Source organism: Nuphar pumila, chromosome 11 (genome assembly GCF_984573655.1).
Source record: "Nuphar pumila chromosome 11, dmNupPumi1.hap1.1, whole genome shotgun sequence".
Taxonomy (NCBI): Eukaryota; Viridiplantae; Streptophyta; class Magnoliopsida; order Nymphaeales; family Nymphaeaceae; genus Nuphar; species Nuphar pumila.
This window is the reverse complement of record NC_143259.1, coordinates 117,894,999-117,911,883: the sequence shown is the minus strand read 5'-3', so window position 1 is coordinate 117,911,883 and position 16,885 is coordinate 117,894,999. Positions and strand designations below refer to the sequence as shown.

The window sequence follows — 16,885 nt, the reverse complement described above, 5'->3', positions numbered from 1 at the left end:
GACATCATTTCCGAAGACCACGACCAAGTTTAAATTGCTGGCCACAGACCCCATTGATATGAATTTGGTAGGGAAAGTGAGAGAGGAAGGGTGGATAGGGAGGGGAGGAAAACTAGAGAGAAAAGTAAGATTGACATTGAGAATTACGTTTGGTGGCATCTCATTTGATTTAGAAAGTGAATTTCTTTCAACTTGAATGCCTTAAGCTAACCCAGCTAGGAGCCATCATGAGCCTGTGAACCTTATCAATTAAATATTAAACAATTCAAGCTTGAGTAACTTTCTATGCCTTTTGATTGTCAAAAACTAATGTCTACCACGGTTTACTGACCAGATTCAAGTGGGTGTTGCTTTAAGGGTGTGTTTGATTAACAAGAGATACTGGAATCTCAAAACCAAGGTTTTAGAGTCACACCCCTTTCCATCAGACTTGAAAATCTCAGTTTTGGGAGGGTTTTCAAGGAGGTTGGATCAAGGCATGGACCCAACATTTCGATCCACTAAACCTCATTTTCTTCAGAGATCTGAGGTAATCAAACACACTCTAAGCACACTTTGATTGCCTTAGATTTGAGATCCAAGAATTCAGTCTGGCACGAGGCTCACGTTAGATCCTCAATTTTGCAAACATTGAGATTATTAAAACCTCCTATAATACATTGATCTATGGGGTTTCGGGCCTAGGATCCTTATATTCGAGATTGATCTCAGATTGTTTCGAATCTCAAATCCAACACAATCAAACTTACATTTCAATGCCATGGTCTCACCAAAGATTCACATATGCACTAGATAAGGCACGGGGCTCACGCCTTGATCCAACCTCCCTTAAAAGCGAGATCTCAAATTCATTTGATTTCCACCAAAAGTCTCTTGATCCAACCTCCCTCAAAGGGTGCGTTTGCCTACCACATACGCTGGAAAACCACCACCACAACCCCTTCCCCCAATGGAAAATGTTTCTACATCTTGGTGCTCCATTTCTGCCAGAAAAGAGAGCCCCATGTTTGCGTTGCTTTGAAGGGCCCCATGAAAATGCATCATAACTCGTGTTTTTTTTTTTGCAAAGAGCCCCAACTTTCTGCATCACACAAACACACACAAAAGGGAGATCTCATATCCTCTGATTTGAGATCCCAAAAATAAGGCAAATCCATATCAAATCCGTGGATTTCTATTCCAACCAACGAGGTGAGGACTGACTAAAAACCTAAGGATCTGAGATTAGTGTGCATTCAAACGCACCCTAACATGGGCTATGATCTTAGTAGGCTCAGACCTTGACCTTGGGTCAAACTAGCTAGGTCTCTTCGGTTCAGGTAAACCCACGGAGTCAACGACCTTCTCTTTATTTCCCTCAATCCTTTGCTCCATCATCATGATGCCATAGTATCTCTCTCTCCCTGGAAAATGGCTCGGCCCATCGTCCTCCTCCTCTTCTTCGTTTCCCTAATTTCGATCCTCCCCTCCAAAATCTCCCCGGAATCCGACGCCGATCTGGTCGCCGACCTACTCGCGCTGCAGCAGCGGTCCCCTTCAGGCGTCATCCATCTTGATGACCACATCCTGCGCCGGTTCCTCCTCTCCCCAGCAAACCCTCGCCCCTATTCCCTCCTCATCTTCTTCGACGCCACCCAACTCCACGACAAGACCGAGCTCCACCTCCAGAAGCTCCGCTCCGAGTTCTCCCTCGTGGCCGCCTCCTTCATCAAGAACAACCGAGGCCAGGAGTCCGAGACCCAACTCTTCTTCTGCGACATGGAGTTCAAGGAATCGCAGGCGAGCTTTGGCCTCTTCGGCGTTAACGCCCTCCCCCACATCCGTTTGGTCCCTCCCCACGTGAAGAAACCGGCCGATTCCTACCCCATGGATCAGGCTGACTTCTCGCGCCTCTCGGAGGGGATATCGAGCTTCATCGAGGCGAAGACAAAGCTCTCCGTTGGTCCCATCGAGCGCCCGCCTCCGATCTCGAAGACCCAGATGGTGATCTTGGCCCTGATCTTGTTGGCCTCTGCGCCCTTCGTGGTGAAGAGGGTCCTGGAGGGGGATACCCTGCTCCACGAACCCAAGGCGTGGCTCGTCGGAGCCGTCTTCGTCTACTTCTTCAGCGTCTCCGGGACGATGCACAACGTGATCCGAAACATGCCCATGTTCATGTCCGATCGCAACGACCCCTCAAAGCTGATCTTCTTCTACCAGGGCTCCGGAATGCAGCTCGGGGCCGAAGGATTTGCTGTTGGGTTCCTCTACACCATCGTTGGGGTGCTCTTGGCGCTTATCATTAACGTCCTCGTTTACGCTAAGAACGCGAATTTGCAGAGGGCGGTCATGTTCGTTTCGATATTGGTGTCGTTCTGGGCTGTGAAGAAGGTGATTTACCTGGACAATTGGAAGACGGGGTACACGATTCATGCTTTCTGGCCTTCTCCGAGGCATTGAAGGTTATTTTTGCTTGCTTTCAAAATCCTTGTTTCTTGTTTCATCGTTGGATTCAGAATGCTGACTGAGATTTTAAGCAATCTTATGAATGTTTCAGTGAGACGATTTTGTGAGATTTAGTAGCCTCGAAGTTGTAATTTTTATATTTGATATGCCTTTGTTTGAGGGGGATGGTTTCTCGTATTGAGCTACTGAAATAGAAGATATGTTGTCTAAATGGTGTTTGACATTGAATTAATTCTTAACAGCATAGTCACTTAAACATAGTTCCGATCAACGATTTGATTGTCTACTTGTTTCAGCAAGATTTGTGGCATCATAATCTTTTCTGACCATTCAATTGGATCGGAGCATCATGTTGTGATTCATTCTCTCTTTTTTGCTGTAGATTCTTTAGTCTACACTGCTTTCTGTGCCAACTCTCTCTGTAGTTCAGTTATTAAATTTCTAAATACCCAGATCTGGTGGTCCAGCGTTGTTACACTATATGTTCAGGTTGTTATCTCTTGATGACAAAAATCAAATTTCCAAAGAGGTGGATGCAGCTCTCTATGATATTGATTAAAAGGAACGAGCAAGATTAAATATAGGATCCAAAGGAGCAGAGGCCTTTGCTGGGAGCGTTGGGACAATTAAGCATGGTAACACTTAATTATTCCTACCATGAGTTTATTCCTTATCCAATTGGCGGAGTTCAGATCAGTAAAGAAATAATTGTACAATATAACCAGTAAATTAATCAAAATACATGCAAACAAAGGAATTGTCGCTATAAAATTTGAGAGGTGTATTTAGGTGAGCAATTTCTCTTCTATCAAAGGGTTTTGGCTTTGGATGCTGAAAATAGTTGGCTTTTTTCTTTTATTTTGATGCTTCCTTATTTGATGAAAATATCAGTGCTCTTGTTTGTCTAGGGAACCTTGTATCATATAATGGAAAAAAAGTTATGCATATAGTTATATACCATAGGCTAGCCATGCTCAATGTGAAAAATCTTGTTTGAGAAATGTCACCATCTCTTTGTTGTAGTTGTGACATTGATTTTTTTTAGTTTGTGATATGAGAATTGCATCATTAAAAATAGAACAACAAAAGTTGAGAATAAGAGAGATGAAAATTCTAATGTTGAGAATAACATACTGTTTCGTCATTGTTGCCTCCATCTCAAATGTCGAGAAACAAAGGTGATCTTGTAAAAGTATTTCAAAAGATTCTTGTTCATAGTGCAGTTAGGATTTAAAAGAAGTGATGCTTCCTCATTTGCATGGGGCTGACTGTTTGGCAAAAGGAAGGCAATAAAAAGGTGATGTGAGGGAAAGAGCTAGATGTTTCCTCAGGTACTTTGATTGGGTGAGGGGAATGGATTTGGGAGTTGGAGAATTGGGCACATTTCCAATGATAGCTTGATGGGTTTTTTTTTCCGCTGAAGAAGTTGGGAACTATGTCACATGGGTGCGGGTGCGGGGGTGCGACACCTTAAAAAAACTTGGGTGCGGGGGTGCGGCAAAAACAATATATATAAAGTCCAAAAGTTGGACATAAATGACCTTGGGTGCGTTACCACACCCAGGGTCAGGTTGACTGCACCCGCACGCGCACCCGCATCGCATCGACGCGAGTGCGACACCCAGTTGGCCGAGTCCCTGTGACATAGGCTGGGAATGAGGTCCCCCTCCATTAAAATGCATTGTACACAAAACACACAACCCAAAAAACTATACAACAAAAAAAGAGTGGCGCATTACATGTAGAATTATTCTTGTCCCACCTGCCAGTCACTCTCTTTTTGTTAACCCAACATTTCTGCTCGCCCGGTCCTAAAGGAACCAAAATGAAGATACCAACATCCAACACGAGCACGTTTTGCAAAATGAAAATATTATTCAGTCTGCTGACAATATTCACATACCTCACATTAAGACTACATCTCCCCTTGATGATCTCCCGTATCTAGATTCTCCAAGCGAAATTATTAGAAACCAAAGATATTTCATCTTTCCTGCTTGTGAGCAAATATAAAAGCCTATCAAGCAACGAGGTCTCAAGGATGATGATCCCTTCACTAGACCAAAATGTTCCTAAGTATCTAAACTCCCTCTCTTTGCCTCTTACCGAATATTCTACGTGAGTAAAGGAACCCTTACGAATTGCTACCACTTGGATATGAATAGCTTTACGATTCACAGGAAGCCTCTCATTGGGAATAAAAGGTAAACTTGTCAAAGCCAGATAACTTTGTCCTGTGTAGAGGGCCATTTAAGTTTCATGAAGTTTTCCACACATGAGGCCCAAACCTCCTATTGCGTGCAAGGAGGGGGCAACCTGATCATGACTAACCCTATTACGGAACACCCAAATCTTCCATACTACAATGTGAAACACTATACTCCATCAGGTCGTGAGCCAACTCCTCCCAAGGTCCTCTGAGTGCCACCCAGTGTTATTAAAAATGCGCCTCAAGGCACAAAAAGCGTGCCTCGCCTCAAGGCGAGGGGCTTCATGCCTTGAGGTGCATGTGTAAAGCGCAAAACCCCCTAGGCGTGCGCCTCATAGGTCTTGAGGCGCGCCTCAGAATGAGGCGTACATGGGCTTAAACAAAGCGCTTCCGAACCCTTTATGTTCCTTTATTTTTTTCTCACCCCTTATCTCTATTTTTTTTCTCACAGCCTTCTCTCTCTCACGGCTCTCACTGGCTCACAACATTCTCTCTCGCGTGGTGGAGCCGAAATAGCTACATTTTTTTTTCTCTCGTTCTCCTCTTCTTCTTCTTATCTCGTCTCTCGCGTGATACAACATTCTCTCTCTCCCTCTCGTGATACAGTTGCCCCTCTCTCTTTTTTTTATTTTTGTTTTTGTCTCACCCATCTCTCCGTTTTTTTCTCATTTTTATGATGGCATGTGATGGATTTTGTCTCTCTTTGTTTTAATACAATGCATTCAACTATTCTAATTGAGAAAATGTGCACTTCATGCATAAATATACAATGTTTATCTTTTTTTTTTTAATTTTTTTTTCTGTTTTTTTAATTTTTTTCTGTTTTTCCAATGTATTGGAGTTTCAGGATACAACAACAACAACAACTACGCCTTCATCCCAAAACAATTGGGGTCAGCGATATGAATAGGGTATGACTAAGTTTTTATGCTGGCTGTCACAGGCCTACCGCAACCCTCCTCCTTTATCCGGGCTTGGGACCGGCAATGTATAACTAAACAGTTATACACAGGCGGAGTTTCAAGATATTGTAATTAAATATTTTTATGCTTGAAGTTTATTTTTAAATATTTTCATGCTTGTGCTTCTTTCTAACTATTTTTTAGTGTTAAAGTAACACCTTATTGCTCCCATTTTTGTTGTTATCATGAAGCTTTTATTCTAATTTTCCACCATGCATTCATTATGTGGTGGTGAGCCACATCTCCTTATCTGTTTTTGTCACTTTTCCTTTGTTTTTGTGTGCTTAATATGAATTTAGTAACAATATATTGTATCTGTATAATATGAAAGTGGAGGAACTAGTAGCAGTTTCTAGGTAAGCAAAGCTTTCACTTTATATCGATTTGTGTTTTTCAGGTGAGCTTAATCAGGTTAACAGAATGAGCCATAAACACATTTTGATATGCTTACTTGAAGTTGGTCCTTGTATGAAATACATTCCCATTATTGATCATATGGGGCATCACTAATTCTTGTCATCAATGTATATGCTCAACCAATTTCTATTATGTGACAACTAATTAAACACCAAGGTCGGTATGAAAGTGCATTTTTTCCCCTGTAGGTGGCTCATTATGGTCAACAGATAATTGTAGTGATTCTGAATTAATATATGAATGCATGTGCCCGTGCATGAACACTAGGGAATGTGGATGAAACCTAAATGTGACATAAATGGCTAATTTCTTCTTTGTCATGAAGAAATCTGAATGGGATGCATGAGACATTGGATTTAATTTCCCGTAAATGGTGTGCTTGAAAGAAAATATTAATGATCATGGGCATGGAAGTTGATAAAAGGATATGTGGTTGATTGAAAAGATATATAGTAACCATCCATAGTCCTTTTATAGAACATAGAGGTATATAATGTGCATAGGAACCATTCTGGAGCCTTAGTCTAGTAATAACATGAATATTCACCAATGCACACATCATAGCTTGATAGTGCTTTTGCTAAAGATGTGTCATTTTCCTTATGGTCATTTTTCAGAGTTTTATTATGGTTTTCTTGATAATTTTAAAGTTATTTAATTAGTTTTTAAATTGTATATGTTGATTCTTATTGAATATGAATCTAATTTTTTGTGTTAATATATATTTTATTATATGCATTTTTGCAGTCGAACAATGAGAAAAGATGTAGGATGGGATCATGGAGCTAAAGTTTCAAATCTCACTAAAGATCTCAAACTCGTAGGACATGTAATTTGCAATTACTGTCATAAACTGACTACAGAAGACATCTATAGGTTAAAACATCACTTAGCTGGCCCAAAACATGGTGTAAGCATGTGCGAAGCGGTTTTACCTGATGTGAAAAGATTTTTTTAGAATCATCTAAGGTATTAGAAGAAAAAAAAAAACAATATGAAGAACAAAATAACTTGGATATCGGGAGGAGGGTTTATTTTGGATCATCAATAAGCGATAATGTGAACAAAGAAACCAGTGGATCATGTAATGATGCAAAAACAAGCACAGGTGGTCCTATGAACCTCTTTGTGAACAAAGAAGAACGACAAACCATAATAAACATTGCTTTCAAAAGGGATGAAAGAAAAAATGTTTGTCGTGCCATTGGTAGATTTTTTTTATTCAAATGCCTTATCATTTAATCTTTGCAAGTGTTCATATTTTGGTGCAATGGTAGAAGTTATTGCAAATTATGGGCGAGAGTTCAAACCGCCTTCTTATCATGAGATCAGAACGCGGATTTTGAAGGACGAGGTAGATTGTACTCACAAAATTTTAAAAGAGTTAAAAAAGGAATAGCTAAAGGTTGGTTGCAGCTAGGGGTGGCAATTTCTGACACGACCCGCCAACCCGCCTCTTAGGCGGGTTCGGGTTGGGCTTAAGCCAACCCGTTTAATAAACGGGTCGACCCGTGTAACCCGTTTATTAAACAGGTCGGGTTCGGGTTGGGGGTGTGCCAACCCGGCTGACCCGTTTAATAAACGGGTTAGGCGGGTGGGTCGACCCGCCGACCCGTCTGCCCGACCCGCCAACCCGACCCGCCAACCTGCCAACCTGATCCGTCAACCCGCCAACCTGACCCGCGAACCTGAAAACCCGTTTACCTGACCCAACCCATTTATTAAATGGGTTGGCGGGTCGTGTCGGGTTACCCGTTTATTAAACGGGTCGGGTTCGTGTTTGCTACAGCCGACCCGTTTAATAAACGGGTCGGGTTCGGGTTGAGGTATGCTGACCCGCCAACCCGAACCGATTGCCACCCCTAGTTGCAGCATTATGGCAGATTGTTGAGCAGATGAAAAAGGAAGAAACTTAATTAATTTTCTTGTGAGCAGCTCATCTGAGACAATATTTTTGAAGTCCGTTGACATCAGCGACATGAAAAAAACTGGTGTAAATTTGTGTAAGTTGTTTGAAGAAGTTAAAGAAGTTGGTGAAAGTAATGTGGAGCAATTCATTACAGATAATTTACCAAATTATGTGGCAGCTGAGAATATGTTAACAACAGAAAAAACATGTTTTGGGATACCATGTGCGGCGCATTGCTTGGATCTTATGTTAGAAGATATTGGAAAGATAACAATTTTTAAAGATACAGTGGAAAAGGCAAATTTTTTTTTAAGATATATTTATAGTGATGCATGTGTATTAAATTTGATGAAAAAAGTTCGCAAAGAAGAAAGAACTTCTATGTCCATCCGTCACTCATTTTGCCACAACATATCTTACGCTTTATAGTATTGGATGCTATAAGAAAGAGTTGAAGTCGATGTTCTTATCTTCAAATTTTAGATCATCTATTTACTATAAGAAATCTGTTGTTAAGAACATTTTTTATATTGTTCTTAATGATCATAAGTTTTGAGTTGCCATATCATATGCAATTAAAGCTACGCTGTCTCTCGTGAAAGTGTTGCGATTAGTTGATACAGATGAACCTGCTATGGGATTTTTGTACGAGACAATGGATAGAGTAAAAGAGAAAATTACTTTAAACCTTGACAAGGTTGAAAGAAATATAAACCTATTTGGAATATCATTGTTAGTCGATGGGACTTGAAACTTCATAAGCCTTTCCATGCAATTGCCTATTATTTAAATCCACATTTTCATTATGTCGACAACTTCAACTCGGATGGAGAAGTTACGAGTGACCAGTGTTGTTAAAAGCGTTGAGGCGTAGCGAGGCGCTCCACCAAAATCTGAGGCGAGGCGTAAGCCTTAAATTTTTTTTTTTAAACTTAAAAAAAACTATAAAAATGATCTAAAATTATAAATAAATAAGAAATGCTTTATTGATGAAGCGCCAACCAACACGAAATAAAAAATCTCAAATAAATATGAAAAAAATATGAGATTAACATGTAATTAGGACCTCACTGATGCAAGTTGTTTTCATCAAATTGGACCCTGTGTATGTGATCTACATCATCCATTTAGTGAAGATCGGCATTTGAATAGACAGAATCCGACTTATGTGCAAGACTTTTTTGCTGATTCAAAAATCAATAACCATTAATAAAAACATGGTTTTTTTGTTAAAGAACACTGTCAAAATAAATTGAAAATCATGTTTTTTTTTGTTAAAGAACACTATCAAAAGATTGATTTCTATTAAATCAACCGTGTTGAACCCATCGATAGGGCCAGATTGATCAAAATAACTTAGTACCAATGAGATCTCAGAGGGAGTTATGACCACAAAAGATGATATAGGGATGAGTGGAGTCGGGTTCCCCATAAACGTAGGTTACACGGTTTCACAAAGAACAAATGACAAAAGAAGAAGCTGGGGAAAAACACACAGATCTTACCTGTCACCCGAATGCGCAGAGGTCGTCGGAATGGACGGCGGTGGCGGTGAGTCGCTGGCCGATGGCGAGTGGTGGCCGGCGGCGAGTGGTGGCCGGCGGCGAGTGGTGGCCGGCGGGTCACCGATGGCTTCTCAGCAGAGGAAAGAAGAAGGTGGAAGAGTGGTGGCCGGCGGCGAGTGGTGGCCGACGGGTCGCCGATGGCTTCTCAGCAAAGGAAAGAAGAAGGTGGAAGAGTGGTGGCCGGCGGCGAGTGGTGGCCGGCGACGAGTGGTGGCCGGCGGCGAGTGGTGGCCGACGGCGAGCGGTGGCCGGCGGCGAGCGGTGGCCGGCGACGAGCGGTGGCCGGCGGCGAGCAGTGGCGGGGGACGAGAGGGGACGGAGTGGAGAGAGAAGGGGCGAGGGCTTTCCCTCGCCCCGAAGCGTCTGTCTTTTTTAAAGACAAGTTCTCGATCTTTCGAGAATACGGGCCCGGATCCGGGTCGATCTCGGGTCCGGGCCATCCGATTTCTTAATGCGCGCCTCAGTTTGAGGCGCGCCTCGCCTCAAGGCGTACGCCTCAAGGCGCATGAGGCGTACGCCTTGAGGCTGTTGCACTTTTTAAGTGCGCCTCAAGGCGAAAAGGGCCTCGCCTCGAGGCGAGGCGCGCTTTTTGCGCCTTGAGGCATGTTTTTAACAACACTGCGAGTGACTTTTATAATTGTGTTGAGAAACACTCTCATTTTGAAGAGTTTTGGACAAATATATTAACATTTGGTTGTTTATGCTAACTTGCATTTTCTAATTATGACATTGTATTGTTAATGCTATGATGCATTTCATTATTAATGCTAATTTTATTTAATGAATGCTCATGTTTTATTTGTTAGATACTTACATAGATCATGTTGTTGCATTAATGTTACTTTTACATGTTAATCTCATATTTTTCAGTATTTATTTGAGATTTTTTATTTCCTGTTGGTTGTTGCTTCATCAATAAAGATTTTTTTATTTTTTTATAATTTTAGACATTTTTTTTATAGTTTTTTTAAGTTAAAAAAAAATTGTGGCTTACGCTTTACGCCTCGCCTCAGATTTTGGTGGAGCGCCTTGCTATGCCTCAACGCTTTTCACAACACTGGTGCCACCACTTCAGTTCCAAATTTAATTGGTATTGAGGGCATCTTCTCTTCCCAAACTTCCTCACAATCCACTCCCAATTAGCTGTGGCCACCTGACACTCTACAAATATATGATGGGCTGATTCCTTCGTCTACATAGGAAGCAACAGTTCCCTAACTGAATACCAAATGTTGAAGTCTGTCAAGCGTAAGCAACCTTCCTTCACAAGCCAAATAAATTGTCCACCCAGCTTGTGGAAGTGTATTTGGGGCCCATATAAAGGTCCGCCAGTCCTCTATAGGTTTGATATGTCTAATGCCCTCCCAAAGCTCCTTCATGCTAAGGGATCTATCTGGCTGCCCATTTCACAATAAGATGTCTGGCATATCTGAAAGATGGATAGCCAAGGAACTATCAACTGAGCAATAAGATTTTGCTTATATACCTCCAATACCTATGCCACTGTCTTACTAAGGTCTTTTTCAATAAGACTGTATATGTCTCCATCTATATGCACAGTGACGGGACCACCACACCAAGGGTCAGTCCTAAAGCGAACACCTAGACCGTCATGAACTTCCCAAATGAAATTTCCCTTGACTGCTACCCATCCCCAAAGTATCACTTTCCAGCTCCATGAGCTCCTTGCACATGCCACATGTCCACATGCTTTTGGTGCAAAGATACTTAGAACTTATGAACCTACCCCGACGGTCTTCCTGGTTATGACAAAACTTGATGAGTCCCGTTAGTATCCGAGAGTGATCGAAGCCCAATTCCACCCTCCTGAACTGGCCTACACAACTTATTCCACTTCATCAGATGGATGCTATTGCCCAGTATTGTGGAAAGTGTTGAGGCGTAGCGAGGTGCTCCACCAAAATTTGAGGCGAGGCGTAAAGCGTAAGCCTCAATTTTTTTTAAAACTTAAAAAAACTATAAAAAATATATAAAATTATAAAAAATAAAAAAATCTTTATTGATGAAGCAACAACCAACAGAAAATAAAAAATCTCAAATAAATACTGAAAAATATGATATTAACATGTAAAAGTAACATTAATGCAACAACTTGATCTATATAACAACAAACAACAACAACAACTACGCCTTCATCCCAAAATAATTGGGGTCGGCGATATGAACCAACAAAGAAAATCATTATGGGTCTTCCACATGAATCCTTCTCCTCCATTCATTTCTATCCAATGCCATGTCCTCGGTGAGGTTCAAAGCATTCATATCCTTTCTTATCACCTCCATCCATGTCTTTCTAGGCCTACCCCGACCTCTTTTAACTAATATATTTTCCCATTTCTCCATCCTTCTAACTGGAGCATCATTAGGCCTTCGTCGAATATGTCCAAACCACCGTAAACGATTCTCTCTCATCTTATTTTCAATGGGTGCAACGCCTACCTTCTTACGTATCTCCTCGTTCTGAATCTTATCTTTTATTGTATTTCCACACATCCATCTCGGCATACGCATCTCAGCTACACTCATTTTTTGAATATGATGTCTCTTGGCAGCCCAACATTCCGTACTATATAGTAAAGCGGGCCTAATAGTAGTCCTATAAAACTTTCCCTTCAACCACAATGGCATTCTACGATCGCACAACACTCCAGTTGCACTCTTCCATTTCATCCACCCAACCTTTATCCTATGATTTACATCTCCATCAATTTCTCCATACTTTTGAATGATAGATCCCAAATATTTGAAAGAATCATCCACCGGTATTTCGTGCTTACCAAGCTTCACTACACTCCCATCACTACTTCGTTGCTTACTAAATCGACATTTCATGTATTCTGTCTTACTCTTACTCAACTTAAAACCTCTTGCTTCCAATGTCTGTCTCCATAATTCTAACTTAGCATTAACCCCAGCTCTAGACTCATCAATCAAAACAATATCATCAGCAAACAACATACACCACGGCACATTTTCTTGAATTGATCTCGTAAGCTCATCCATCACTATAGCAAATAGTAAAGGGCTTAAAGCAGATCCTTGATGTAACCCAACCGTTATAGGAAAATTGCTTGTCACCCCTCCACAAGTGCGGACATTGGTTACTACTCCTTCATACATATCTTTAATTATACTAATGTACTTGAGAGAAACACCTTTCTTCATCATTGTCCACCAGAGAACGTCCCTAGGTACTCTATCGTAAGCCTTCTCCAAATCAATAAAAACCATATGCAAATCTTTGTTCCTCTCTCTATTTCTCTCAATAAGTTGTCTAAGAAGATGTATAGCTTCCATAGTTGATCTTCCAGGCATAAAACCAAATTGATTCTCCGATATCATGAGAATCTTCCTCAACCTAGACTCAATCACCCTCTCCCAAAGTTTCATAGTATGACTCATGAGTTTTATACCATGATAGTTTGTGCAATCGTGTATATCACCCTTATTCTTATATAGAGGCACCAAAGTACTCTTCCTCCACTCATTAGGCATCTTATTTGTCCGCCAAATCTTGTTAAAAAGATTTGTCAACCATTCTAAACCTCTCTCCCAAGCATTTCCAAGCCTCGATAGGTATACCATCTTGGCCAACTGCCCTTCTTGATTTTATTTTCTTCAAAGTCTCTGCAATTTCTTTCTTTTGAATCTTGCGCATGAAGTCACGATTCATCTCATGAAAAGGAATTGAAAAGTCTCCAAGATCCTGAGCATGACTTTCATTAAATAGCTTATCAAAATAATCTTTCCATCTCTCCTTAATCTCCTCATCTTTGACTAAAACCCTTTGCGTTTCATCTTTGATACATCTAACCATACCCAGATCCCTCGATTTCCTATCTCTCATCTTTGCAAGCCTATAAATATCCTTCTCACCCTCTTTGGTATCCAACTTGTCATAAACCTCCTTATATACCTTATCTCTCGCGTTCCGAACTACTTTTTTAGCTTCCTTTTTTGCTATCATATACTTCTTCAAATTCTCATTATCACGATTTTTACTTAGATTTCTATAACACTCTCTTTTAACCTTAATAGCTAATTTGACATCCTCGTTCCACCACGATGTATCCTTACCTAGCGGTGCATCGCCTTTAGACTCACCCAATACCTCCTTAGCCACCTTTCTCATGCCACCCGCTATCTTATTCCACATAGATTCTGAATCCTCCTCGAGATACCAATCAACTTCCTTAACTACTCGCTCTATAAACATTCCTTGTTTAGCTTCTTTCAGTGCCCACCACTTAATTCTAGGATCTATCATATGTTTATCCCTTTTGCGGTATTGTCTAATTCTAAGATTTAAAATTAAGACTCTATGTTGTGTAGCTACACTTTCTCCGGTATAACCTTACAATCGATGCAACAACCCCTATCTCTCTTTCTAAGTAGGAAAAAATCTATCTGACTCGTATTAACCCCACTTTTAAATGTTACTAGGTGAGACTCCCTCTTCCTAAACCAAGTGTTTGCTAAGATCATATCATAGGACAAACCAAAATCTAAAATCCTTTCTCCACTTTCGTTTCTTTCTCCTATACCATAGCCTCCATGGATACTCTCAAATCCATCCTTACTAATGCCTACATGCCCATTAAGGTCACTGCCGATGAAAAGCCTTTCTCCATAAGATATCCCTTGTACTACTCCATCTAAATCTTCCCAAAATTGACGCTTAATGGAATCATCTAAACCTACTTGAGGTGCATAAACACTAATAATATTAATAATATTCGTACCTAATACTAATTTAATAAGTAAAATCCTATCACCCTTCCTACGGACCTCAACTACATTATCTATAAACTCACGACTCATAACAATCCCTACTCCATTCCTATTCCTATTTATTCCTGTATACCAAATCTTATATCCCCAAGGTTCTATCACTTTTGCTTTCTCACCTACCCATTTGGTCTCTTGTAGACATAAAATATCAATCTTTCTCCTACACATAACATCTACCAACTCTACCAACTTACCAGTTAAAGATCCTATGTTCCAAGTGGCTAACCTAATTTTATGGTCTTGGACTAACTTCTTTACCCCCACCCGTCCAACAAAGTGAGGGAACCCTTGCCTATTTGACACCACACCCAGGCACCGGTGTGACGCGTCGCTTCCGGGCGACGACCTAGCAACCCTTGCCCATTTATCACTGCCTCCGGGCCTATAGAGTACAGCGCGTCGCTCAGTATGGAACGCCCCAACGAAATTCTCATATTGGTTCATATTCATAGGGTATGACTAAGTTTTTATGTTGGTTGTCACAGGCCTACCGCAACCCTCCTCCTTTATCCGGGCTTGGGACTGACAGTGTATAACTAAACAGTTATACACAGGCGGAGTTAACTTGATCTATGTAAGTATCTAAAAAATAAAACATGGGCATTCATTAAATAAAAAAAATTAACATTAACAACGAAATGCATTTTAACATTAACAATACACTGTCATAATTAGAAAATGCATGTTAGCATTAACAACTAAATGTTAATATATTTGTCCCAAACTCTTCAAAACGAGAGTGTTAGCATTTATAATTGCAATTGAAAAACCTAAAAAACATATAAATGGCCATAGCTCTATGATATGAATTGGTGCCTAAGCTCTTCTTGTGTATCATCATCAATATCTATGTCTTCAATGTCATCATCTGAGGAATCCATATAAATAGGTTCTCCTTTATCTTCATTCTCTGTCTTTTTATCGTTTGCACTTTCTTCCTCCACAGCCTCGATCACTTTTTTTGTTTTTTTTTTCCTGCAATAAAAAAATATTATTAAATACTTATTTTATGTAACTAAAAAAATTTATTTATATTCATAGCAAGGTAAAAGGAATTTAGCTTTACCTTGATCTCTTGAAGACCTGTCTTGCCTAGAATCTGTTTCTGAATCATGAGGTGAAGTGACTTTTTCAATAGGCACATGCTTAATGACATTTATGTCAAAGTTCGGATCCAACCATGAATCCTTCAACCAATTGGAATCACTAGACAACACTGGATCTTCTTTCTCCATGATCCATTCATCGTCTCAGTCTATATGATCTAGACATATAGGGTCTTTGGTAGCTCTTCTTCTCATATTTTTCTCTCTTAATTTCATATTGTACATTACAAAAACCAATGCATTCATCTTCTCTTGTTCAAGTCTATTCCTCCGTTTTGTATGCACCTATAATTTCAAATCATTGATAATCAATTATATGATAATTACACTTATAAAAATGTATTACAAAAATAAAATATAAATTCACAAACCAATGAGAAAGTACTCCAATTCCTCTTACAGCCTGATGGACTGCATGTCAAACTTAGAATTCGAATTGCAAAATTCATCAACTCAGGATTTTCGTGCCCAAATGAACTACATTCAAATAAAACAATACAAAATTGATAAAAACATTAATAATGTCATAATTAACAAAAACATAAAAAAATAACAGCATAATTGCAAACTTACTAGGACTTTTTAATTTTTTTGTTGTAACAACTGCCTCTCTACCAAACAACCCCTTTGCCTTTTTAAATGCATCAATTTATGTTGTAATTTTCAACCAAACATTTGCATCAGAAACCAATTTCTCAACACAATCATAAAAGTCACTCGTAACTTCTCCATTCAAGTTGAAGTTGTCAGCATAATAAAAATGTGGATTTAAATAATAGGCAGCTGCATGCAAAGACTTATGAAGTTGCAAGTCCCATCGTCTATCAATGATATTTCAAATAGGTTTATATTTTCTTTCAACCTTGTCAAGGTTCAAAGTAATTTTCTCTTTTGCTCTATCCATTGTCTCGTACAAAAATTCCATTGCAGGTTTATCTGTCTCAACTAATCGCAACACTTTCACGAGAGGCAGAGTAACTTTAATTGCATATGATATGGCAACCAAAAACTTATGATCATTAAGAACAATATAAAAAATGTTCTTAACATCAGATTTCTTATAGTAATTAGATGATCCAAAATTTGAAGATAAGAACATCAACTCTTTCTTATAACATCCAATACTATAAACCGTAAGATATGTTGTGGCAAAACAAGTGACGGTTGGATGTAGAAGTTCTTTTTTTTTTGTGAACTTTCTTATCAAATTTAATACTTATGCATGACTATAAATATATCTTGTAAATTTTTTTGCCTTTTTCACTGTATCTTTAAAAATTGATATCTTTCGAATATCTTCTAACATAGGATCCAAGCAATGCGCCACACATGGTGTCCAAAAACATGTTTTTCCTGCTGTTAATATATTCCCAGCTGCCACATAATTTGATGCATTATCTGTAATGAATTGCACCACATTACTTTCACCATCTTCTTTAACAACTTCTTCAAACAACTTA

The 16,885-nt window shown here is 39.7% G+C and overlaps 1 protein-coding gene across 1 annotated transcript; it reads left to right on the top strand.

Annotated features, from left to right (window-relative positions):
* The first annotated feature begins 451 nt into the window (after positions 1-451).
* Positions 452-2,716, top strand: LOC149823094 (putative dolichyl-diphosphooligosaccharide--protein glycosyltransferase subunit 3B). Its single transcript, XM_089980537.1, has one exon. The coding sequence runs from the start codon at positions 1,411-1,413 to the stop codon at positions 2,437-2,439; it is 1,029 nt and encodes a 342-aa protein (XP_089836663.1). The 5' UTR covers positions 452-1,410; the 3' UTR covers positions 2,440-2,716.
* Positions 2,717-16,885: the final 14,169 nt, after the last annotated feature.

What these genes read in the sequence shown, in the direction of transcription:
- LOC149823094 (XM_089980537.1), top strand. Translation starts at nt 1,411, where the DNA reads ATGGCTCGGCCCATCGTCCTCCTCCTCTTCTTCGTTTCCCTAATTTCG.